General features: G+C 54.3%; 3 protein-coding genes and 2 pseudogenes across 3 annotated transcripts; all 5 read left to right on the forward strand.

The window, feature by feature from the left end:
• The first annotated feature begins 219 nt into the window (after positions 1–219).
• LOC149744874 (acetylcholine receptor subunit beta-like) lies at positions 220–7912 on the forward strand. Its single transcript, XM_089901777.1, has 8 exons — positions 220–390; positions 1680–1789; positions 1894–2002; positions 2335–2406; positions 2995–3157; positions 6068–6291; positions 7327–7467; positions 7772–7912. Exons 1-8 carry the CDS (start codon positions 220–222, stop codon positions 7910–7912), a joined length of 1131 nt encoding a protein of 376 aa, XP_089757903.1.
• A 1265-nt stretch (positions 7913–9177) lies between these two features.
• LOC149744875 (uncharacterized protein SPEM2-like) lies at positions 9178–10936 on the forward strand (annotated as a pseudogene).
• Positions 10937–11404: 468 nt separating this feature from the next.
• LOC149744876 (uncharacterized) lies at positions 11405–14536 on the forward strand. The gene is given in 1 exon segment (XM_089901778.1): positions 11405–14536. A coding segment is annotated over 1 exon segment (1917 nt). The 5' UTR covers positions 11405–12619.
• Positions 14537–15999: 1463 nt separating this feature from the next.
• On the forward strand, positions 16000–19468 carry LOC149744877 (transmembrane protein 102-like). Its single transcript, XM_089901779.1, is given in 6 exon segments — positions 16000–16012; positions 16998–17159; positions 17194–17320; positions 17418–17863; positions 17866–18150; positions 18153–19468. Coding segments are annotated over 6 exon segments (1617 nt in total). The 3' UTR covers positions 18737–19468.
• A 1047-nt stretch (positions 19469–20515) lies between these two features.
• On the forward strand, positions 20516–24404 carry LOC149744878 (fibroblast growth factor 11-like; annotated as a pseudogene).
• The last annotated feature ends 1580 nt before the right edge of the window (positions 24405–25984 follow it).

Below are 25984 nucleotides of genomic sequence, written 5' to 3' on the forward strand. Positions count from 1 at the left end.
AATTAAAGACGATTCATACAATTGAAGTGTTGTCTGCCATCTGTGGGTAGCAGGTTTTGGCAGTCGTTCAGGGAGGAGTCAAGTCTCAGGGGCGTGGCGGGTAGGCTGGCGGCTGCCCCCCAATGACAGGTGCACATTCCTGGGCGCCTCATCACATCCCCTGCACTGGCTGTCCTGGCGGCTCACCCAGGCTGACTCACTGAACGACGCGGGTGTGCTATGACTCCAGGGGCACTGCTGCTGCTGTTCCTGCTGCTGCTGGGGGCTTTGGCGGCTCCGTTCGACCCGATTAAGCCTGGACCTCAAAGGGGCAGTGACAGGGCCAGAGGTTGTGCCCGGGCACCACGGCTTCACTCAGTTTTCTCCTCCAGGCGCCTGCGGCTCAGAGGCGTAATGCCCACACTGCCAGAAACTTTGCTGCAGCTATGATAGCTCGGTGAGGCCGGTGTGGGAGGTGGGAGACTGTGTTAAGGTCAGCATTGGTCTCAGCCTAGCGCAATTAATCAGCCTGGTGAGGGCGCACGCAGGGAGTTGAAGTCTGGCCCACTAGCCAGCTGGGGGCCCTGGCATTAGGCAGGGTGGAACCCAGGGACAACTTGAGGCGGGGTCCGAGGCGAGGCCAGGCAGGGTGTCTGATGGGCAGTTAGTAGATGGGTCCTAATCGGATTAATGGACAAGCTGCGGTCGTGGCTGCTGGATGGGCCAGGATTGAGCCGGGCAGGATGGTGAACTGGCCTGTTGGCAGATCTCAAAGTGGAACAGGGGCCGATGGACAGGCCGGAGAGCGGGCCTTGAGGCGGGGTCACAGGCTGGGACAGACCTTGGTGCCGGACAGGTTCAATAAACAACAGCGGGCAGAGATTCACTCCGGCCGGGCCCGGGACTGGTAAATGCACTGGCTGACTGTACGGCCAGCAGGAAGTTTTCGAGATAGAGGCAGAACTTAAGCCAACGCAGTTTATAGGAGGTGGGCTTTGAACCCAAGTGGGTGCGACTCAGAGAAAGAGGGGAGTTTCTAGAGAGAGTTTACCCACCGAGCCCCTCATTTCTCTACACTGACATCATATCTACCCTTTAAAATTTTCGCTTCTAGAACAAGAAGGATGAGGTGATGAGCCCAAAGGTCTGCTTAGACCTGGTACGGAGAATCCGGCAGGGTGGGAAAGGGCGGGCATCCCGTTGCCTTTGCAACGTCCTCGAATGTTCCGGCCGGTAAGATTTTTCTTTTTTCTTTTTTGCATCACGACCTCAGAAAACACATTTTTAACTGAAACAGAAGCTTCAGGAAACAATACCTATCTTTAATATGGGAGCTGCATTCCATGCATTTTTCATTCTAAATTATTTTGAACACTGGTTTGGGGCCACTCATTTCATTCCAGCCCTATGAAAAGGGTCGTTAACTACAGTTTGAAAACCACTGTTTTAGACACTAGCATGCAACTCCCTCGTTTTTACAGAAAGACGAAATTGGGGTCCGATGAGAGAGAAGGGGAAATTAGTTGATAGGGTCCCAAAGAGTGCAGGTGGAGTCTTAAACAGAGCCCTGGCCTCCAGAACCACAGACCATGCCTGCGCAGCTCTCCCCCCTTGCATTGCCTTCCCGGGCTTCCTTCGCACATCCCAAGACTCCTTCCAGCCTCCAGCCCCAGACGGCCCCTCAGCCTCTGCTTCCCTAGGAGTGGACTGACTACAGGCTGAGCTGGGACTCTGAGGAGCAAGAGAGCATGGATTCACTCCGCATCACTGCGGAATCCGTGTGGCTACCAGACGTGGTGCTCCTAAACAAGTAAGGATGTTCCCAGAGTCTGGGAGGTGGGGCAGGGCTTCTGGAGGGGCGCGGCCTCCGGAGGGAGGGGCCTGATCCCAGATGAGAAGATTCTTTCCCGGCAGCAAGGAGGGAAATTTTGACGTTGCTCTGGACATCAGCGTCATGGTGTCCTCCGACGGCTCCGTACGCTGGCAGCCCCTGGGCATCTATCGCAGCAGCTGCAGCATCCAGGTGTCCGGGCCCCGCATGGGAAACTCAAGGCGCTCCTAGAAACCCTCACTCAGATATCCCTCCTTCATAATCCACATGACCCTCACGTCTCTCTTACCGTTCTGATTTTCCATTGAGTTTCATCTTCTCTGTCCACTTTCATTGACTTCCAGTCTTCCTCAGTGACCGCCCCACTCCATTGTCCATGACCTCCCTGCATAACCTTCTTATTCCTCTGTGACTCCACTTCTCTGTGATCTCCCACTGGTGATCCCTGTCTCCCTGTGACCTCCCCAACTCCCCCAGCCCTGACCAGCTCTCTGGCAGCTCTAGTGACTCTCCACTCCATCCAGGTCACCTACTTCCCCTTTGACTGGCAGAACTGCACCATGGTGTTCAGTTCCTATAGCTATGACAGCTCAGAAGTCAGTCTGCAGACCGGCTTGGGTCCCGATGGGCAGGAGTGGCAGGAAGCGCCCATTCATTAAGGCACCTTTATTGGTGAGTGGGCTTGGCTCCCATGTCCATGGGCTTTACGATTTCCAGTTTCTGATAGGCTGATAAATACACTCCCTCAGTGAGTCCCTGTGGGTTCAGCAACATAGGTATAACTGTCTATATTTTGTGTTTATGGAAATTGAGACTTGCTCAAATTTATTAGAGATGGGTTGTCCAGCCCAGGGACCATAGCTAGCCCCTTATTACATCAGTGCCCACTGCTCTAGGATGTGGCAGAGAAAGCCATATCTGGGAATTCTCTGGCTCTCCAGTGATTAGGACTCCACAGTTTCACTGCTGAGGGCCCGGGTTCAATCCCACGTTGGGGAACTAGGATCCAACAAGCAGTGCCATGACGCAGTGAGGCAAAAAAAAAAAAAAAAGAAAATAAAGAAAGCCGTATCTGGCACCAACAAAGACAGGTTCCACATCTGTGTCACCTTCTCTTCTCCCCCCACTCCCCCCAAGAGAATGGTCAATGGGAGATTATTCACAAGCCTTCTCGGCTAATCCAGCCTCCAGTGGATCGTAGGGGAGGGGGGGAAAGACAGCGTGAAGAAGTCACCTTGTACCTCATCATTCGCCAGAAGCCTCTCTTTTACCTGGTCAATGTCATTGCCCCATGCATCCTCATCACTCTTCTGGCCATCTTCGTCTTCTACCTGCCACCAGATGCAGGTAAGAGGGGAAGGGGCCCAGCACTCCTTCTTACCAATAGCTCAGGTTCTTGCTCTTCACCCATAATACAGGGAAAGTTTTCCTGCCAACTCAAGCCTTCATGAACTGTGCTTCAGCAATCTCACCCAGGTTTTCCTTTCAGGAAGAGCCTTTGCCTCTGCATCCAGATTTCCCCTCCAACCTCAAGCTCTACCTCCCCTCTGCTGCTCACTTCTCTGCACCCAGTAACTTCTGAACTCTTCCCTTCAGAATTCTAGGATCTCATCCTTGGAACTGCCACTCCTCTGACCAACAAACTCCCAGGCTCAGCTAACGCTTCCTTTCCCTTTCCCCATTCCTGGCATCCTCCCTCCCCCCCTTGTCAAATGCCGCCTACTAGTCCCTTAACCTCCTATGTCCCTTGGAAATCATAGCCAGCATTTCTCTGGGAGACAGCACAATATGCTAACAGAGTAACCTTGGGCAAATTCCTTAATCTCTTAGTGTCCTGATGTGGAGATTGGACAGTCGTTGTCCCTCCCCCATAGGACTATTTTGAGGATTAACTGAGTTAATAGAACTATGCCTGGTACTCTGTAAGCTTTGTGTAAGTGTAGGTATAGTCTTTTCTAATTTGGAGCACTTGCTATAAGATAATACAAATAATGTGTTACATATATTAACTCAGTTCTAATCTTCACAACTCTGTGAGGTAAGTACTGAATTGTCTGCCCGTTTCACAGAGGCTAAGTGAGTTTAAGTCATTCACCTGACATTACACAGAGAGAGGCAGTGTTGCTGTTCCAACCCTGCTTAGTACTAGTCTGATTCAGAGACTGAAATCCTAAGCTCTCATATTCAAAACATGCTTTCCTGGGCGTTCCCTGGTAGCCTAGTGGTGAGGATTCTGGGCTTTCACTGCTGTGGCCTGAAAAACAAAACAAAACCAAACAAAACAAACAAAAAACACACGCTTTCCTTCTCTCTGTAATCAAGCCCTCTCTCAGTCTAGGGAAGGAGAGTGATGCATCTCTAGAACACACTTCCACATGTAACTTCTCCTTCTTCCTGGAGCAAGGCAAATCTTGGAACCCAATATTACAGGACTAAAGTAGAACAGACCATAATAGTTACTTATTTCAATACCTTCCATGAAGTTTTCAGTGCCTGTTGTATGCCACAGTAATAACCAGTCACCTGGCATATTCTTATATACTTTGGTTCATTTTTAGATCCTTCGATTTGCTATATAGTTCCTGCTACAGGGGTTGGTCCACTCTCATTTGACAATATCTGTTGAACATCGGTAGTGTGCAAGGCGCTGGGAATACGCCACTGAATAAAACAGACAAAAATCCCTGCTCTCGTGGAGTTTATATTCTAGTGGGGACACACTCAGCAAACATAATAAATAAACCCATTGGATAGTGTATTATTTTTTTTAATTAATTAATTAATTAATTTAGGCTGCATTGGGTCTTTGTTGCTGTGCGGGGGATTTCTCCAGTTGTGGTGAACAGGGGCTACTTTTGTTGAAGTGCACGGGCTTCTCACTGCGGTGGCTCCTCTTGTTGTGGAACACAGAATCTAGGCGCATGGGCTTCAGCAGTTGCGGCACGTGGGCTCAGTAGTTGTGGCTGGCGGGCTCTAGAGCACAGGCTCAGTAGTTGTGGTGCACGGACTTAGCTGCTCCGCGGTATGTGGGATCTTCCCAGCTTCGGCTCGAACCCAGGTGCCCTGCATTGGCAGGCGGATTCCTAACCACTGTGCCACCAGGGAATTCCTAGATAGTATATAAGGAGAGGTCAATCCCTAAGAAGGAAAAGTGGGAAAAGTGTTTGTGGAGGATGAGAATGGGGCTAGGGGTTGCAATTTATTTATTGATTTAAACAGTTTTATTGAAAATAGTTGATTAACAATGTTGTGTTTCATTTCTGCTGTACAGCAAAGCGACTCATTTATAGATATATATTTCTTTTCATATGCTTTTCCACTACGGTTTATCACAGGGGTTGCAATATAAAAATAGGATGGTCAGTCAATGCCTCACTAAAAAGGGAATGTTTGATCAATAGTCGAACAAAGACTTGAAGGAAGTGAGAGAATGACCCTGGTAGATATCTGGGGGAAGAAATTAGCAGGAGGAGTTAACAGTGAATGCAAAAATCTCTGAGGTGGGCGTGTGCCTTGCATATTCAAGAAATAGCCAATGAAGAAATAACTGAATGAAGTAAGCAAGAGAGAAAACAGTATGAGATGTAGTCAGAGAACTAATGGGAAGGCCTTGTAGACTTCAGTATGGACTTTTATGCTAAAGGCGATGGGAAGCCACTGGAGTGTTATGATCTGATTTACATTTTAATGGGGTCAATCTGGCTGCTCTGTTGAGAACAGTCAGCAGCCGGGCAAAGGATGAAGCAAAGAGGAGGCCTTTATAATAACTCAGATCTGAGGTAATGGTGGCTTGTGCCAGGATGGTAGTGGTAGATGTGATAAGTCATCAGTTTCAGGATATATTTTGAAGGTAGAGCCAACAGGGTTTGGTATGGTTTGGATATGGGATGAGATAGAGGAGAGCTGAGAATGACTCAAAGGGATTTGGCCGGAGCCACAGGAAAGATCGAGTTGTCATTTGTGAGCTGAGGAAGACTACGGCGAGAGTCGGTGGTGAGGGAATAAAGTTTTGGACATGTGAATTTCGAGATGTCTAGTGGACACCCAAATGGAGAGGTTAAGTAGGCAGGTGGATACAAGTGTGGAAGTTAGGGGAATCAGTCCAGGTTGGAGGTATAAATGTAGGAGTTATTTGCATGCAGTTGGCCCTTCCAAAAGCCTGTTCTTGAGTGGGCTAGAAACACGGTCACTGATTATGCCAGGGAGATTGCTTTCTGGCAAAGCCTAATCCTTCCGCCTTCCCCTCTGTCCCCCAAGGAGAGAAGATGGGGCTCTCGACCTTTGCCCTGCTGACCCTTCCTGTGTTCCTGCTGCTGCCGGCAGACAAGGTGCCTGAGACCTCCCTGTCTGTCCCCATGATTATCAAATACCTCATGTTTACCATGGTCCTCATCACCTTCTCAGTCATCCTTAGCGTCGTAGACCTCAACCTGCACCATCGCTCACCCCACACCCAACAAATGCCCCTTTGGGTCCATCAGGTAAGAAGATCTCCTCTCCAACCTGTGTTAACTCTCAATCCTAGTATTTGGCTTTTTGTCCAGGTATCGCTCCTCCCTCCCACCAACCTCAACCTTCCCTTTCACAGACCTGAGTGAGAACTACAACTGCCAGTAGAGTGTCAAAGTGCCAAGGTCTTTGGGTGTTGAAATGTTGCCCAATTAATTTTATCCTCCCATCATTGACGTTGCGTAGATCCCAGACTCTCTTCCTCAATACTGCCCATCGTGGGTCCCAGGGGAGCGTTCTAAGGGTTAGGTACTATCAGGGTGGAAGCCCTCAGAACTTTTCTTTCCAGTCAGGATGCCTCCTAACCCACTTAAGAACTCTTGGGCTGTGTAGTTGCATTTCATCTGTGGGACACATGCACGCATGCGCAGGAATGGGCACGTGCCGTGGGGGTGGTTGGCGGCTTCCCTTCTGGTCTGAGAGCATAAGAGCCCCCTCCAATACGCCTCTTCTTCTACTCTGCAGATCTTATCCACAAACTCCCTCCGTATCTGGGTCTGAAGAGACCCAATCCTGAGAGAGACCAGAAACCGGAGCCACCTTCTATACCTCTCAGGGATTCTCCAGGAAGTGGCTGGGGTCGAGGAACAGGTGTATATTTCATCCGCAAGCCACCAAATGATTTTCTCTTCCCCAAACCCAACAGGTAGTATCTACTCCCCATCGCCCACGTAGAAGGGAGAGGGAGAACTACAGTTCCCAGGAGACTGTGCGGAGGCAGGTGTCCTAAGCTCCCGGAGGATGTCGTGGTTGAGCATCATGGGACTTGTACTATCCCTTCTGTTGCCCACTTTGCAAGGAGGTGGGAACTAAAGCATAAGGGAATAGGAGGAATTGCTGAAGGCTAGAGAGGTCGCCGCTCTCGGAGAGAACCTGAAGGGCACTCTCGCGTTTTGAAACCTGGATGGGCGTTCGAGGAGGGAGTTGGGGCGGGGCCTAGTGCACCGGCTCAGGCCGTCTTTGTGCCCTGGTCTTGGCCACACAGACTCGCCTCTTCTAGGTTGCAGCCTGAACTGCCTGCCCCGGACCTGTGGCGATTTACCGATGGTCCACACCGGGCTGTGGGCCTGCCTCCCGAGCTACGGGAGGTCGTTTCCTCAGTCAGCTACATCGCTCAACAGCTGCAGGAACAGGAGGACCACGACGCAGTGAGTCCAAAGAGGGTGGGCCAAGGCAAGGCCTGGGTGGCCTTGGCTCCACCCACAAACGTAGGCTCCGCCCCCAGCACTCGATTTGATTTCTGATTGGAAGTTTGCCTCACTTGGTCCCACCCCCTGGTTTCCCACTTGTTCTTTACTCACCTCCGTCACCCGCAGTTTCGCTCTCTGCTATTCTGTGGGCCCGCCCTTGTCTCAAAGCCGGGGTAGGAGCACCTGGGTGCCTTACAGGGCCTTGGGGCCACCTGCGCTGGGAGCCTGGAGCTCAGGAACAGTTTCCTCTTCCTACCCCCAGCTGAAGGAGGACTGGCAGTTTGTGGCCATGGTGGTGGACCGCCTCTTCCTGTGGACCTTCATCATCTTCACGAGCGTCGGGACCCTCGTCATCTTTCAGGACGCCACGTACCACTTGCCCCCTCCCGACCCCTTTCCTTGAGGACGAGAGGGCCGAGACCGAGGTCCTCGGCCAGTTGAATTGAGAGTTTGGTAGGACTCTCAAGTCCTATCCCTTTCTGCATCTTAATTCCTTCACTAGGAGTCCAATCCTCTCATCATTTCGTATCTAGGGAGGAAGCCCAAGTGGGACTGGGCAGACGGGGGCCTTGGGCCCACCTGAAATGCACTATCCGCTTATTTACTCTTTGGCTTCTTGAAGAAGCTCCACTGGATATTCACATCTAGGTTGGCAATGAATGGAACAAAGAACAAGAACTAGATTGTAAGCCTTCTGAGGGCAGGAACTATGTCTGTTCACTGTAATAGCCTCAGCACCTAGCAGAGATCCTAACCTATACAGCCGGTACCTCTGGTTGAATGAACAGGGACTTGTTTTTTTCTGTAAGGAAATACACTAAGTAACAGTGTTTATGTTTGCATGTTGGGACCAGTGGTCGTTTTTTCTTTGTTTTCACCTTTCTGTAGTTTATTGTATTTTGTAATATGTAATATCTTTAGGATAAAAAAAGGTTATTTCTAAAAGGATGCATTTGTAATGAGGCTAAAAAAGCACACTGTAAAAACCTCAAGTTCCAGCTTTGGTGCTCAAACATTGGACAAGCTACTAAACTGCCCTGTGCCTCAGTTTCCCCATCTGTAAAATACAGCTAATAATAGTATCTGCTCCTTAGTGTGAGGATCATATGAGAAGATGAGAACAGAAGCATTATACAGTATACATTAGAGGTTACAAACTGGTGTGTTTTGTTTGGCCCATGTTGTTGTCCAGCAGAATTTAAAGTTTGAATTGGTTTGCTACTTCTGAAATGTGGATATTTCACAGAGAAATTTGGATTTCTGGCTTCTCTTGAAACTTTTTAAGAAGTACAGGCTAGTTCGAAGAATCCCAACAGGCTACATAAGCTGCCATAATGTCTCGAACAATGAAATGGAGGAAATCCTTTATGCATGATTCAGTCCCTATGAAGACTGTCTCTCATCTGTAGCAACCATGCTTGCAAATCAAGTTAAGCAAGGCCCCATGGAGACAGAAGGACAGACTGAACTCTGGGGCTAGGCTCCATGTAACGGGAGCCGAGGGCAGAGATGGCCACATAAAGGGCCAGCTGAGTGTATGAAAGATTGGCCACCACGGCATTGTGACTCCCTGCAACGTGTCTCATTATGACCATGCTCCCTCACCTGTTGGTGGGTGTCTGCAGGTCCTGGCATGAGTGCACTGTGGGTCAGGGCCGGTGGTGGGGTGTGGCGGCCCATGGCCCAGGTGGCCCTAGGACCCCCCCCCCACCATGGAGAACCGCTCTGGTATGACAACCTGGGGTGCTGCCATCAATACCAAGAAAGTACCCAGAATGCGGAGGACTTCCTACTCCTGCTGCTGGGCCTTGTCGTTCTTGTCAGCATTGGGATCAGCATGGCAACTACGGTCAGCGATGGTTGGGGACCACCAGAAGGGGTGAAGAGGGCTGAGGGTGGGAACCAGCTGCAGCCTGCACCTCCATCTGCAGGAACGGTCTTGGCTGGGACGGGAGGTGAGGGTAGAGAGCCTGGCCCTCATTTTCACCCCACCCCACCCCACCCCACCCCAGGTATGGCATGGGCTCCAGAATGCCTTAGAGAAGACCATCTATTGGATTAATCAGAAAAGTAAGTACGGAAGACAGGTGGGGGCACCACACCCCCGCTACTCCCAGGGCCCTAGAAACCCAGGCCCCCAAGTTCCCAACCCTGAACTCTTCAGACAGTTGCCCTGCCCTCACAGACTCTTGCCTCCGCCAGATGAAAACTCACAGGCTTGTGAAAGTTCCCCCAAACATCCTCCAGCGAAGGCCCAAGACGTCGACATCCACTGCACACTGGACCCTGTGGAAGTGAAGATGGCCCAGCCCACTTGCTACTCCCTGTCCTCCTAGCATCATCTCCGCAACCTTAGCCGCAGCTGCAGCCGCCACCCCTGCAGACACCAGTGGAGGCCGAAGAACTGCAGACAATTCCCCTACAGCTGCTCAGGCTTCCGTAGGCCACATCGCAGCCACGGGATGTCACAGCTGCGACCGATGCCCTCCTTTGATCGGGAGGACCCGGACTTCTACCTGGAGGAGGAGGAGGATCTTTCCTTCCCACAACACAAGTACCCGTGGGGGTGCTGGAGAGGGCTCTACCTGCATATGGGCCTGCCTTCCAACGTGGGCCTCTGGGGCTGTGAGGGTGGGATCCTGGCCAGCCTGCCACTACCCTGTCTCTACCAGTTGCCCGAGCTGCACCGTATGGCCAAGTGTGTGGAGGCCAAGTCCGAGCTAAGGCTTCAGTCCTTCGGGGCCCCCTGCTCACCAACCCATATCTGGGGCAATGTGGAGGCTGCCAGTGGACCTCGTCTCCACCACCTCCCCGACGGCTGCCCCCTAAACCCTCGTGGGTCCCAGGGGGGCACAGCACTTACCCCTCAAGTGGTCAGCTCCCGTATGACTCCTGGGATCAGCGGCGGGCTGGTCTGGAGGGCTCTGTGACTCCATCCGTTCTGGTGCCTCGGGGCTCCCCACCGGCCCATGGACGGAGCCTCCACAGCTGTGCTCACAGCCAACCCAACCGCAGGCTGCACCTCTCCACGGGACCCTTGACCTGCTCCCGGGATACCCACGAGTTGCGGCGCTGGGCGGCCAAATGGGCCGAGATTCTGCCCGTGTGGCGCCCTCTGGCCGCCTCCTCCTCCCTCAAGGTGCTGGCCGAGGCCTCGTACCAGCGGGCCCCAGCTCCCAGCTCAGCGCTGTTCCTCCGCCCCTCCCAGCCCCTGCCTGACGTCCAGGCTACCGAGCACCCTCCACCCCCACCCACCTTCATGCCACTCAGGAGGAACCCGCGAGGCATTGACAGCTACCAGGTGCATGACAGCCTGGAGCTGAAGCGGCAAGTGCAGGAGAGCCAAGCGCGGGACAACTCGCTGTTACCTTCCACCTCGGCCTCGAGGCCCTCACTTCATGGGTGCCAGACTGGGCAAATGAACTGACCAGTAGCAAATGGGGCCGGGGGCGGGAGCGGGGGCGGCAGGGCATGGAGAGAGGAATAAGGAGTGCCAGAGTCCAGGAAACACTGGTGGTCTGTGGCTTGGAAGCACCACTCCTTCTACCTGCCTGGGTCCCTGCCCTTGGCTTCCTGCCATAAGAAGCCAGTGTCCCCTTCTTGGCCTGAGGGTCCCCTTGGTTTAGTGGCCACAATCCTGCCAGCAGGCCCCTCTTGGTCCTATACCATGCACTAAGTAGGTCTGCAGCTGCAGGCTCCAAACCACTGGTCTCTGGGCACCTCCTCTGTGTCTCAGCTGTCCCTGTATACAAAGAGCCTTGTACAAGAAGCTGCTTCCAAACTGGGGGGTTCCACATCTGGGCAGGTCCAGCTCCACGCCAAGTGAAGAGCATGAAGAAGCCTGAGGCTCTGGACTCCAGCCAGGCCTTGCACAGGGCTCTGAGGCCAAGGTCTTCCTAGTCTCAGGAGGGGCCATAGATGGAATGTGTCATTTGAACAAGTGAGTCAGCGGGTGGTGAACGAATGATTGACTGCTCGAGGGCAGGTGTGCCGGCCTACAGGCCCTGTTTGACTGTCCAGCCTGAGCTTACCTCACCCAGGTTACCAGGGAATGCCACTCTGGTTACCAGGGAGTCACCCTCCCTCACTGTGACCTCACTACATGCCCCATTATGACCCAGCCTCTCTCCCAGTTAAAAGTGGAGGGCAGGGGCCCCAGGCAGTCCTGGGAGCCCTGGCCATGGGTGAGCGAACCTACTATGGAGCCAAGCCGTTCCCTGGCCCCATCCCCAGGAAATGCCAGGAGCAAGAAGACTCAGTTCTTCTGCTCCTGGTCAGCTTGATCTTCCTCATCGCGGGGATCCACGTGGTGACTATGGTAAGGGCAGGATCTGGGCATCGGGGTTGGGGGAGCCCTGGGGCCTTGAAGGGGCTGAGGTGGGAGGGCTGCTGGGGTGTGGCCGCACAAGGGTTGGATTTCTGGGCTCACCCTGCTCCCTGCCTCCACCCTCCCCTTCTTTCCTCAGCTCTGGAGGCATCTGAAGAGATTCTTGCGGGCACTTTTCAATCATCTTTTCCCCAAAGGTGAGTGGGCGCCAGCGTGAGCTCAGGGGATGTGGGCCTGTCCCCTTTCTTCTATCCCTGCCTTGATTCTCAGCCCCTCAGGCACCCAGGACCTGACCCATCTCGCCTTTCCCCGCAGACAAGCAAGCCAGCGGTGTAGGCAGCCATCGCATGCACAGGCGCTGCTCCGTGGATCCCAAGAACCTGTGCTCAAGGGTTTCTTCCCGCTCCCGCCATCGCCCACGCTTCCTGCTCGGGCACACAAACCACCTTGACTCCTGGAAAGCAGACAAAAAAGATGAGAAGGCTTCTAAGTGCTGCTGGATGCCGCCTCAGTGTGGACGGGCTGGGGCTTCCACGGAGGCTCCACGGAGACTGTGGAAGGAGCGGGTAGTGGGAACTGGGAAGGCCCCTCCTGTCACAGCCTTAAAGTCCCAAGCCAACTTTTACTCCAGGTAAGAGACATCTTCCAAGCTCCGTAGGATGAGCAAGGTGGACGTGGTTCCACTCCACCTGCCCCAAGAGAGCAAGACTAAGACCCCACCCTCTGACACAGCTCAGGCCCCAGCCCGGGCCCAGACCCGCCACCCAATTCAGGCCACTGCGCATGCACCTGCTAAGGCGCAGACCTTCTCCTCAGCCCTCCCCACTGAGCACCCCCACCCCGTCAGAGACCTGCTCCCGAGACCACGCCCATGAGCACACTTCCGCCTGGGCCCAGGCCTTCTCCCTAGTGCACCCCACTGGGAACACTCCTGCCAAAGCCCACACCTTCTTCTCCACCTACCAGTCTGAGCACGCCCCACCTCAGTCCCAGATTTGCTCCACGTTCCACCCCCCTGCACACACCAGCCCGCAGGCCCAGACCCCCTCCCCAGCCCTCAGCCCTGAGCACAGCCCTGCCCAGGTCCATGGCCCTGAGCATACCTCAGCCCATACACCAGCCCGGGCCCAAGCCCAGGCCCCCACACGTGCCTCAGCCCAGTCCCTGGGCCACACTTCTGTCTGCACCCTGACCCATGCTCATCTGACCTATACCCATGCCAGCACTCTGGTCCCTCCCCCACCTTCTGCCCATGCTACTACTCCTGCCCTAGCCCCTACACCGGCCCCTGTCCCGATCTCTGCCACAACCTCTCTCCCAGCGCTGGTCATGGCCCTGAGGACCACTCCAGTCCCTTCCACCACCCCTACCCACATCCTAGATACTATTCTCTCTACCATGTCTGCCTTCAGCCAAGGCCTCTCCTCCGGCCGTGTGGTCTGCGATGCCCGCAGGGTAAAGCAGAAGTGATTCCATGTGTGTCCCCCTCAGAACTCTGGGTATTCCAGAAAGGACTTGGGTACCCTCTCCAGGCCCCAAGAGGGGCATGGTCTGGTGAGCTCTGGTACAGCTGAACAAACACTCAAGCAATGTAGTGGGGACAGTGCTAAGCCCTCCACAGCATCCATACTGGGTTACCTGGAGTTGGGGAATATGGAATGGAAGATCTCAAATGATGCCAAAGACAAATTTGTACAGTCCAAGACCTTCCCTTACTGCAGCTTCCTTCCTTGCAGATCTGAGAAGAGAAACACGGACCCCCAGACTCCAGTCTACCCCAGATTCCCGTACTCCAAGGATGCTGTACCTTCTCAACCTTGCTTCCATTCTCCAAACAGTGCCCAGAACTCACCATGCAACATGCCTCCACCATGCACTCTTTATCTACCGCTTGTTTCTCCCAGATCCTGGGTCCTTCATCAACACAGCAACCACCAGAAGCCCTCCACCTTAATACAACCCCCCACCTTTCCCCCAACCTACAAGTCATCTCAGTCTGTCCTCTCTTCCCAGGGCCCCATCCCTCCCCAGTTATCCACTACTTCCCATATCCCAAGCCAGGCCCAACCCCCTGAACTTCATGAGAGCCTAGGCCTCAACCAAGGCTCTGTCCTCCCAAGGACCCCAGGCCCTTCCAAAGTCTGCAGTATTTCCAGAAACCCAGGCCTTACCACAAACCCAGGCATCCACAACAGTCCAGGCCTTATCCAAGACCCAGGCCTCCCCAAGAACACAGGCCTTGCTCAAGATCCAGGCCGCCACAAGCATCCTGGCTCCCATAAGGGTCCAGCGCTTACTCAATACTCTGGCTTATCCCAGAAATCAGGCCTCCATTATAACTCATGCCTTATCCCAAATCCTGGCCTCCACAAGGATGCAGGGCAGCACATACCATGGACTTCTATTCCACCCAGTCAGAACTCCTGCTCTCCCAAGGCTCAGGTGGCCTTCAATGACCTGCTAACCTTCTCAGAGGTACCTGTGCTGATTGTGCTGCAATCACCCTCCCGGCGAGTAGGCAGCCAAGAACGGGTGTACCACCCCATGGATACAGTTCCTCCAGCCTGCCAGAGTTATCGCCAGATGTCTATGCCTCCCAAAACCAGCTGGAAGCCCTCCTGTCCTGGGTCAGGCACCCGGCTCGGGCATGTAGTCTTTGATGCTCGCCAGAGACAGTTCAGAGCAGGCAGGGACAAGTGAGAAGCTCTGTCTCCCAGGCGCCTTCACCGAGAGACATCCAACAACTCACCGGAGACCATCAAGGAGTGGGGATACCAGTGTGTGATGAGCAACTTAGCAAAAGAGGGGACAGATATGCATGAGGAATAAAGAGACAAGAGAAGTGTTCTGTGGTTGTTTGAGGACATCCACCCCAGCCCCATCCCACAGGGCCTGATGAGGACCTAAGCTATCCCTGCTTTCCCTCCATCGCTGTCTCGCTGAATCTGTCATCCCCAAGGCCCTAGAGCTTCATTGTCAATTACAGTAGCCACTAGGCAAATGCCTATAGAATGTAAATTAGTTAAAATTAAGGAAAATTAATTCTGTTAAAAATTAAGTTAAAAATTCTCTTCCTCAGGGAACGGAATTTCCCTGGCATCCAATTCTGTTCCCTGGCGGTCCAGGTGTTGGGACCTGGCGCTTTCACTGCTGTGGCTGGGGTTCCATCTCTTGTCGGGGAACTCAGACCCCGCAAGCTTCATGGTTTGGCCAAAAAAATAAAATTCTCTTCCTCAGTGCCATGACCTTTTAAGTGCTCAGTAGGCACATGGAGCTAGCGGCTACTCTATTGGATGGCACAGGTTTAGAACATTTCCATCCTCATGGAAAATTCTATTGGAGAGCAGTGCTTTAGAGTTTAGAGCAATTTTCCTTTCCCTGTCACCCACCTCCAGCATCTTAAAGCTCCCCCAGAGCCCAGAGAACTTAGCTCTTTTTAGGGTGGCTCAGAAGCCACCCTCTGGGGAGGAGGTAAGATGTGGGGGTGGACAGCCAATGCCTGATTTCCCCAGACTGTGAGAAAGAGCCCAGGCTTCAGTTTTCCTCATCTGGTCTCTTGGGTCACGACCAGATGTATGGAAACTTGCCTCCCTCGTTCTGGGCTGTGTTTAGGGCTCTTGGTTACTGACCGAGAAGACCTCTCTTTGTCAGTGACTAGGAAAACTTGTGTTTTAGGCTGCCCAACTTGAGCCCTGGATTGTGAGGGTCCCCTCCTTCATAGGCCTCTAAATTTTTCAAGGTGTCTCCACTTAATTTTCTTGCCCATGGACTTAGGCCTAGTTCACTGTGGAGACAGAACCCTGGAAAAAAGGCATGTAAGAATTCCTGGTCCAGTATGCATTGGTCTAATCTGTGAGCGTGTCCCTGGTGTCCTATCTTTCTGTCCTATCATTCTGGCTCCTAGTTTCATCCTGGACGTTAGCTGTGTCCATGATAGCACTGGTCGCTGAAAGCCATTTCCTTCCCCTGATAAGTTTTCATTGCCCTGCACTAGCCCAGCTGGTGTTTCCTCTGGACTTGATTTTCAGTCCTGATAACTCTTCTGTATACACACATAAGCTGCGAGAATCCAAAGTGTTTTCCCTGCCGCCACTTGTGTGTCTGAGGTCGGCAACACTAACATGTCCCTTCCCTGAGTCAGATGTCCAGCCCTGGGTCACTACATGCACACTATCGGTGTGTTCTTGTCTAACGTTACCACCACCGATTCCAAGGAGATATGTCCCAGCTGGAGAGCCCATTTCCAACAGCTCTCTGGCTGAGCTCTGACCTTGGACAAGTCATGTGCAACCTTTCTAGGCTTGCGGTCTCATCTCTAAAGTGAAGTTATAATTGCATGCAAGAACCATTCTAGATTTAAATGACCAGGGCTCCTCTACTCCCAAGTGAGATATAGAGTCCCTTATTTCTCCGCATGCCCTAGAGTATGTCACTCATTATTGTTTGCTTTTCAGATCCATCCTACTAGGCCTGTGTTCTAAACCCAAGGAGTGTTCGTGCGGTTCACCTGGCCTTGTAAAGACACAGAATAGTTTATCATAAAGACACAGAATAGCGTATCTCCATAGAAACTACAACTTCCATCAGGCACTACTTCAATGGAACAGGGAAGGATGTGGGGGCGTGGCCCAACGCCCTGTTAGCTTTGAAGACAAACTACAACTCCCAGGATAGCCGCGAGATCTCTGCAGAGCGAAAGGAGTGACAACTCTGACTGGAGGCCGGGCTGGTCCGGAACCACCCTGACAGTCTCCAGAAAGTGGCGTGGTTATAATTTAGGGATGTGGCCTTACAGGCAGTAGGAAGTAGTTACCTGTTCAATCTTCCTATCCATTCTCTTCCCAGCCTTTGTAGCTAACCTAAGAGGGAAGTTGCAAACCACTAGTCTCTTCTGAAAAGAGGTAAGGGGGACGTAGACAAGGTGCATCAAAGGAGGTTACTGCATTCGTTAGGAGGGCCCAAACAGTTACTTTCTACCTGCTGAGTCAGGTGAGCCATTCCTTGGGAGTGGGGACTAGCATATGAGAAAAGGGCAAGGACGGAGGAGGTATTTATTTGTTCTCTTTCAAGACTAAATTTAGGGCCCTTCAACTGCAGAACCATTGACGGACTGTGCCTTGGGAACCCTCTTGGCCTCTGGAAGGATAAGAACTGGGGTCAGTTTTCTGCAGCAAAAGGTACGGCCCGTCTTGGCTTCCTCCCGTCTGTGTATTTCCTAGCCCCCAATCGACAGAGCCATATGGCTTCTGCGGTAGTGCTCCCTGGTGGGGCCCACAGCCCCCAGCCCCAGCCCGGCCGCTCACGGACATTGACTTCTCCTCCGTCGATGCAGAGCAGGAACTAACGCAGCTGATCCAGGAGCTGGGTGCAGGAACTAACCCAGCTGATCTAGGAGCTGGGTGTGCAGGCAAGCTGGAGTGAAGGCCCCAAGCCAGGACCAAATCTCTTCCAGGCCAAGGACTTTGTTTTGTCTTTGCTTGGTAAGTCACCCTCCCAAACTTCGGGAACTTGCAGCTCTCAGCTCTGTCTCACCCCGCCGCAGCTCTGGATCACGACTTTACGATCCCTTAACTTTCCTTAGGTCTCTTCACCACCGGGACCCTTGCTTTCCTCCTGATGCAGAGGTCCTGCTGCTTCGTTGTGGGCTTCGCGAGGGTTCCCTGGATCTGGGGCATGCGCCTCTAGGTCCCTACGCTCGGGGACCTCACTACGAGGCCGGCTTCACACTCCTGGTGCCCATGCTTTGTCTAGATGGCACTGGGCAGGAGCTGCAACCAGACGTGGGATCCTGTTACACATGGCTCTTCCTCCCAGAGCAGCTACATGGAACCTTGGTCGGGGAGGCATGGCAGGACTGCCTAGGACCCACAGTCCCAGGAGGAGGTGATTCGATCCACCCAGCCCGAAGCAAAGAATCTCCCAAGGATCCACAAATCTCCATGGACCACCTACACCTCACTGAGCCTGAAGCACACGAGTCTTTGGAAAACTCACCTAGTAATGTTTCAGTGCCAGAGTTGCCTCAGCAAATGTAACCGATGTTGATGTTCCCTCACCACTGAAAAAAACGAATGTGGACGTCACCAAAGCAACCAACATTAGCCCAGTGCCAGAACCCTTGGAGGCTCTGGAGGCATGGCCCATATTGAGCGTCGCCCAGGTCGCTGTCTGGTTCTTTGTTTCGTTGGCTGCGGTTGCTGAGTCCCCGTTTCTGGTTCAGGGTGCCCCGCGCATGGTCCACGCAGCCTGCTACGCGGGGGTCACCACCATCCTCCTGGCTACGCCCGGGCCCCCGCGCCGCCTCCTGTTTTTCGATTGATCCCCATGGTGTCCATGGCCGGCTGGCCCCAGGGGGCTCAGAGCCACTCGTGGGCTGGCCCGCTGGCCTCAGAGTCGTCTTCCTTCTACCTGGTGCCCGGCGGCAGCGGGAGCGGCACAGAGCAGCCGGATGTCTCCGGTTGGCAGCTCTGCTTCGCCCACCAAGAGCTGGCGCTCAAGACTCGCATACCCATTCCCCTGTTGCAAGCGCACGCGGCGGACCAGGGGACGCTGCGCCCTCTGGTGGCCAGGACTAGGGTCGCGGCGCCCTACCTCCTGTGGACCTTGCTCTACTGGGCCTGTGAGCGGCTGCCCACGCTCTATCTTGCACGAGCCGAGAATGCGGGCGCCTGCTGCCTAGGGTTGCTGGATGAGCTGGGCCAGGTGCTCAAGGCCGGGGCGCTGCCCCACTCTTTTCTGAGTGGCCAAAAGTTCCGTGTGGGGGAGGGCGCAGCTTCGTTGCTCAGGACGTTGGCACTGCTTTGCAGGGACCCTGCCTGCACCCTGCACCCCTCTGTGCAAGAGGCCAAGGCTGCAGGCAAGGGGGGTGGATTAGACGGCGTGGGAGGCGGGGCCCGTTAAAGATGCTGTTCCTACTAACCTGGAAGGTGCTTCTGTTGGCCAGCAGGATGTGGAGGGGACTGCTCTCCCCTCACCTGGGAGACAGGCTGAGCACTTTGGGCCCAAAGAGCCCGTTCTAGAAGGACTCCTCGCCGGTTCCTCCGCTTTCTCCTACCCTCCTCCCGCCCCATCCCTGGCACAGATCGTTCCATTCTGGCCTCTCCACTTTCCAAATCTGTGGCCAGCACCTCTCCCACTCCGGTGCAGCCTCTGGCATCCATCTCCCTCCAGTTCTTATGGTCTTTTCTCTTAGGAGTCAATCGGGATGGGGGTAATATATTTGCTGAAAAAACGTGTAAAGTAGAAAGGTATGGAGACCAGGGACTGACGAACTTGTCTCACAAAAGGCAGAGACATTAAGGAGGACGGATTTCACCCCAGGATAGACCTCACCACCACTGCTATCTCTTCAGTTATTCCCGCCACCTTCCTCATCCAGTTCTGTCCTCCATCCTGGGCAGTAGTGTCCCTTTCTCCATTCTCGGGGCATCTGCCATTCCATCTATCTAAGCCCAACCTCTCCCACCATCCAGAGTTCCATTCAGTGGAGTTTCCTCCTTGTCCCTCCTCCTCTGAATCCCGAGACATGCGAGATATGCGGCTTTGCCTCGGCTCCTCCTGTCTCTAAGACCGTCTCCACTCCCTGCCTCCAAGGAACCCTGGGGTTCTGCCGGCCCAACCTCACCTCCCCCTCTTTCCCGGCATCTCGGTCCCCTGCCCCGCCCCCGGACCGGCTCTCCGAGGAGGGGGGAGAGGCTGTCGCCGCCACCGCCTCAGCTTCCCACAGCCGCTACCTCTGCCGCCGCTGCCTCCACTCGGTTTGGTCCGGCCGCCAGGCCCAGTGCTCACTTTGCCAGACAAGGGTGCTCTGCAGAGGCACCCTCACTCCTTCCTGGGTTCTGGGACGCCTAGCCAGGCGTGGGGGGAAGCTCCGCTTGCGGGCTACAGGGAGAGAGGAACCTGGAACTGGAGCCAGCGCCAGCCGTGCCCGGATCGACAAGACCAGACAGGTTGAGGGGCGTCAGGGAAGGAAGAGGGGGCGCTATAGGCAGTCCCAGGGAGGACAAGGAAACCCTGTCACAGAAAGCTCTGATGCGCTCTGACTTATAGTGGGTCTGTTCACATTTGGGGACCTGTGACAACGTGGGTGCACTCCTCTCTCGGGGGGCTTGCTGGATTGGAGGGCGTGGGATCTAAAGAGCACCAGCTGTCCCCGAGGAAATTAGGGGCTGCCAGAAAAAAGGAAAAAAGCCAAAAACCTATGCTCCTTATTCCGAGGTGACACAGGGCCCTCCAGACAACCACCTGGTGTAACCACTAGGAAGGGCGGATTTGGAGGTGACTTCAAAAGGAGTGGATGGTAACAAGGTGAGGAAAGGGGCTCAGCAGCTGGAATGCTGTGCCACTAGAAATGGGGGTGACTTGGTAAAAAGCGGTATCGTCCAGAGACATGGTCTGGGAACCTCTTCTTGCTGATTGGCGACAGTCTGGATATTTCAAGCCATAGTTTTTGGGGGATTTCAGTGAAAAACAGTGGGGGATTCTTCACTTCGAGGGTGGCAAAAGAAAAGACACCAAGGTTGGGTTCTCCCTAGACACTGGCAGCACCCCAGCACGGGTGGGGTGAGCTAATATCCCCAAAGCTAAGGACACACACCCTTAAAATTACAAGAGTGGCTTTGGCAGTAGTGCAGGGCCCTGAAATAGGGTGGAAAGGTGCCTGGGGATATTGGAACCACATCCTGGAAAATTTGAGGGTCTTGGCTTTGGGATAGTGTTAGTGGGGGAGAGGGACATTGCAGATCAGAGAAGGGGGAGATTTCTGTGGGGAGCAAAGGTCGAGGGTTGAGTCAACTGAGAGGTACGTACGCTGCTGGGTCTGACGAAGCTACCACGAGGCCCAAGGGTGGGAGCTGGTGCCTGGGATGGGGTCGTCTAGGGCTTATCCTCAGGTCCCGTGGGTGAGGGGGCGAGTCGGACCGGAGAGTGAAGAGCATGTGCTGGTGAGCTAGCGGGTTTCTCCAGCGAGACACAGCGTGCTCCAGGAGCCTGCCAGTTTTAGGGTGCCTCCTCCCAGGGCACCATGGCGGCACTGGCCAGCAGCCTGATCTGGCAGAAGCGGGAGGTCCACCAGCCCGGGAGAAGCCGGCCCGTGTTGCCGCAGTGGCACGTGTGTCCCCGCAGCACCAAGTCCCTTTGCCAGAAGCAGCTCCTCATCCTGCTGTCCAATGTGTGACTGTTCGGGGGGGAGGCCCACGTGACCGGACCGCTGCCCGTGTGGGTGCCTGGGGAGGGGTCTCTGGGCCGTCGGCCACTCCGCCTGGGATGTTGAGGCCAGGGACTCGGAATAGCAGTGCCCGACTGATGGGGACTCCCCGAAAGTGAAAGGAGGTGGGCCTGGACCACAAACTCTTGGCCAGACGATACCTCAGTTTCCCTTGTCTTGCGACCATAACTCCGAGTCTCCTCACTTTCGGGGACAAGGGGAAGGCTTGAGCGGCTAAGCCTGGTGCCCCGAATCCTGGAAGCTCCCGCTCGCCACGCCCTCCCAATACAGGAGTCCCCACCCCCACCATCCTCTGCCTATGTGCCGTCTCTCGCGATTCTTTCAATGCCCAGTGGAGGGGGCTGAGGGATCCAGACTCCTGGGTCACCCCGAGGGTTTCTGCGGCTCCGGTAGCCCCGTCCCTGTCCCAGTTCTCCCGCTCCTCCGAGCCTTGGATCCGTTCCTCCTCGTCGAGCTTGCCTGGCTCGGTACCAATCTCCCCAGCTCTCCCCTGGGTGTCCTTGCAACTACCTCGCCAGTCCTTCCCTCTGTGCGCCCCCCTCCCGTGATCTGCACTTCAAGAAGGGAGCTGGGCAATCCCCCACGACCACCTACGTGGCTCAGAAATGGGGCCCCACAGGCTCAGGAGACCCTCTGCCGTGAGGAATTCAGACACACTACACGGCTGGATGCCCGCACGGAAACTGGAGGTCGTACCATCTACGAGGGGGTCCCGGGATCTTGGCCGCAAGCGCCAGGTGAGGAGAGTGGTGAGGGTTAGCCTGTGGTCCCTGTCCTGGTGCGACAGGCAGGAAGTCCCTCTGGCCTCGCTCCCATCTGCTTTCAGCTTCCCTAGGGTGAGACCCCCCACCACCCCGCTGGCATCCTCCTACCCCCACCGCCGGCACTCCGCTGTGGTACGGTCAGCAGCCCACCCTTTGAGTGGGACCAAGCCCACACGTGTGTCAGCCAGCTTGACCAGATCTCTGAACGCCTCCCACATTTCCTTGGTTTGGTACTGAATATCCCCCATCCCAGGCGGCTTACCTGGCTGACGGGGAGAGGCTGAGCCTCAGGGATGGCTGAGACCCGTGAGCCAGCAGACTGACAGACACACAGACAGACAGACAGACAGATGGGTCACTGTCAGACACGCCGGAGCTGGGCCAAGGCGAGGCCAGCACGAAGCGAGCTGCATCTGCAGCAGCAGGTGCTGAGTCAGCGTCAGGCCCAGTGCCAACCCCACTCCTGAGGGGGCGCTCCTACACTGGGGTGACCTTAATGCCCCCCACATTCACAAACACACTGCCCTTTCCGCAGCTCTGCCTGTCTCCCTTTGTCCTCTGCGTTTCCAAGTATCTCTCCCCTTCCTCTTCCTTCTTCTCCCCTCCCCCCATTCTGGTTGAGCTGTAGAGTAGGAATTAAGCCTTTAAATAAGTTTCAATCAATTAAACTGAAAGCTGTTTAGAGGAAGCAGAAGGGACCCACACCCCAGCTTCCTCTGGAGTCAAAGAGAGGTGGGAGAGAGCTTGCTTAGAGCGTGAGGGAGCTGGGGTTCTGGGACCCTCTTCCTTCCCTCCATCCTCCTTTCTTTTCTCTCCTCTCATCCCGCCAAGTGTAGCAATGTTTCTGGGAACAGAGATGTCATGTTCCAAGTTGAATGTCTCTCTCTCCAGAGCCTCAGCTCAAAGGCATGATCACCAAACTCTTCTGCCGCCACGGTTTCTACCTCCAGGTGAATCCCGATGGGAGCATCCAGGACACCCCAGGGCACACCAGCTCTTTCAGTGAGAGGGGAATCCAGCTGCTGGGTGGGAAGGGGGAGTGCAGGCCTAGGAGATGACAGTCCTATTGTGGCTTCAGGTTCTGTTGTTTTCAGTCTGGCTCTTTGACCCTGCAAAGGAAGAAGTAGAACTGGGACCAGAATTGAGGGCGGGCGCTCAGATGGGGATTGGAGGCTTGGGGTACTGATATCCCTTCTCCCCACCCCCAGCCCACTTCAAACTGATCTCTGTGGGGCTCCGTGTAGTCACCATCCAGAGTGTCAAGCTGGGTCACTACGTGGTCATGAACGCTGAGGGGCTGCTCTACAGCTCGGTGAGACAAGGGGACAGAGTGGCCTGGAGTCAGGGGACTCCCCTAGGTACAGCCTTCCCAGCTACAGATATTTTGCAGCTCAGGGATTCCGTTCCCTCCATCTCTTGCCGACACCCTCTCCTCACTGCCTGCTCCCAAGCACCTCCTCTAGCGTCCCTCCAATCCCTTCTCCTCCAATAGCCTCCTAAATACCCCCAGGCTCTTTGAATGTCCAACTCTTACAACCTTTTTGACCCCTGTGTCTTCTCCAACCTCCTCTAGACCTCATTATTACTCACTTCCCCAGAGTCATTCAGGATGCTGGGGAAGGATTCAGGAACTCCTCCAAGCAGAAATTCCCTTCAGGTGCCCTGGATGGTGAGAGGTTGGGAGTAGAGCAGAGAGAAGTTATCTTCTTATCCCAGGCCCCCAGAAGTCTAGTTCCCGGCACTCGGGGGGCCACCAGACTCTTCCTCATGCTCCCTTTCTCCCAGTTCCTGCGTGGACTCAGAAGTTGGCTCTCCCAGTCTGAAACGTATGGATGATATCCTGCCTTGTTCTTCCCAGGGCTCCCTTCTGTTCAGTGATGTGTCTTTTTGTCCTTCTGTCTGTGTGTGCCTTTCTGGGTCTTTGTCTCCTCAGCCTCATTTCACAGCTGACTGTCGCTTTAAGGGGTGCATCTTTAAGAATTCCTCTGTCCTGTACGCCTCTGCTCTCTATGGCCAGCGTCGTTCTGGCCGGGCCTGGTACATGGGCCTGGACAAGGAGGGCTGAGTCATGAAGGGAAATCGAGTCAAGAAGACCAAGGCAGCCGCCCACTTTGTGCCCAAGCTCCTGGAGGGTGAGTATGGACCCCCAGGGAAGAGGTGGACCACATGGGACGGTATTGACCTTGACATGGACATTTAGGGACACACAGCTAAGGGCCTATAAGTGTTGTAAGAGGACACATGCTATGACAGGTCAAGCCAGGAAGGCTTTGGCCTTTGGAGGTTTGGGAAGCTCTCCTTCTGTGGGTTCCCAGAGGAGGAGTGTAGGGGAAGGGAGCCCTTTCAGAGCTCTCTTGGTGCCTAACTCTCCTTCCTGCTCCTCTCTCTCCCCTTCACAGTGGCTGTGTACTGGGAGCCTTCTCTCCACAGTGTCCCTGAGACCTCCCCTTCCAGTCAACCTGCCCCCTGCCATGTAGTCCCCGGACTGGAGGCTCCCTGCCCTCATCACCACCAGAGCCTCTCTCCCAGCCCTGTTTCTGGCCCTGCTGTCACCCCTGCTGCCACACTCCTGTCCTGAGCAGCCACATCCCTCCAGGTGCTCTACCCTGAGGGAGACTAGGGGCCGGCCATGACTTCCGGGGCTGCTGAGATCCTTAGATCCTTGGGCCCGTGAAAGGGTTCAGAGAGGAGGAAGTCTGACAATGGTCCTGGCTGATCACTTCTTTCCTTCCACACTCACACCCTACAAAGCCTTTTCCCGACATGGCGCGGGTGTTCCAAAACTGCCAAAACCAGGGCGTAAATCTTCCCTACCGCAGGCTCAGCCACGTCCTGGAGCTCTTTGCCCTCTTCATGGCCACCAAGCCATAGACTTATAGGTCCACTGCAGCTCAGGATTAATTTCCTTCTTTCGCTACTCCACCTTTAGCGTTGTTTCTGACAGGTTCTGGAACACCAAACACCCCAGGCAGGGCCATTTCTGCACCCAGGGTCTGTGCTGGAACACAGCTATGCTGCCAGGCTCTGTTCTGGATCCATCAGGCTTCTGTCCTTCACCCAGATGGACCCCTGGCTTCCATCTAGAGAGAGGCTGGATTTGGGCCCTGTCCAGCTGTTGGTCTTGGCCTGAATTGGGCCAGTCTCAAATCACCACACGTTTAACTTTCTTACCCCAGAGACACCCAGTTCCAGAGCGTGGTGCTCTAGACACATACGGAGCCATACTTCCTTCTGAATCTCAGCTCTAGGACATAGACCCCGACACTCAGCACTTCCCTCTAGGATGGAACTAGAGCCTATATAGGCATGTTATTGGTCTAGAGTAAGAGTTCGAGATCCACGCTCCCACCTTCTCTCATGATACCTCTTAAGCAAGAGCTCTGCTAAGGACCCAGCTCTGATTCACAAAGAACTAAGCTCTTCATGGATCCTCCAGAACTTCTTGTTTTCGCTAGACAATTTTCCAAAAATCTTATTCTTCCTATTGAATGCTAAACTTATTTTTTACATGCATTTTCTAGCTCCTGCAACTCAGCTGGGGTCCTTCCAGGGAACAGAGGCTGAGGAATGACAGAGGAGTTTTCTAAGAAATCACTGGCTCATAGAAGGGCAGCTAGGATGGGAAAGTGGGCAGGACCAGGGCATGACTAGAACTGTGCCTGAGTTGGGGGGACATGAACACTTAGCTACCTCAGCAGGAATTCCTTCCAGGTCCCCTTTAAAGCTGAGGTCTTTAGGGTAGTGGGTCTAGAATAAGAAAGACAAATGGGACATAGCTTTGAGCCCCCTCAAATGAGGAGACACCAATTCAGCAATAAGTCCCACCCTTCTCCCCTACATGTCAGGCCAAGGAGGGTGAGGGCCTCTTGGTCTCTAGACCTCATACACCCTTCCAGCTTCTAACTGAATAGAACTTGCTTTACCTCAGCTGGGTGTTAGGTACCCAAAAAGACTCTGCTCCCCGGGGACCAGTCTCCACTCCATGCTTTCCCAATTAAAGACGATTCATACAATTGAAGTGTTGTCTGCCATCTGTGGGTAGCAGGTTTTGGCAGTCGTTCGGGGAGGGGTCAAATCTCAGGGGCATGGCGGGTAGGCTGGCGGCTGCCCCCCAATAACAGGTGCACATTCCTGGGCGCCTCGTCACATCCCCTGCAC

Source organism: Delphinapterus leucas, chromosome 19, assembly GCF_059928025.1.
Source record: "Delphinapterus leucas isolate spDelLeu-1000000601 "Yukka" chromosome 19, BTC_Dleu_Yukka2, whole genome shotgun sequence".
NCBI classification, from domain to species: domain Eukaryota; kingdom Metazoa; phylum Chordata; class Mammalia; order Artiodactyla; family Monodontidae; genus Delphinapterus; species Delphinapterus leucas.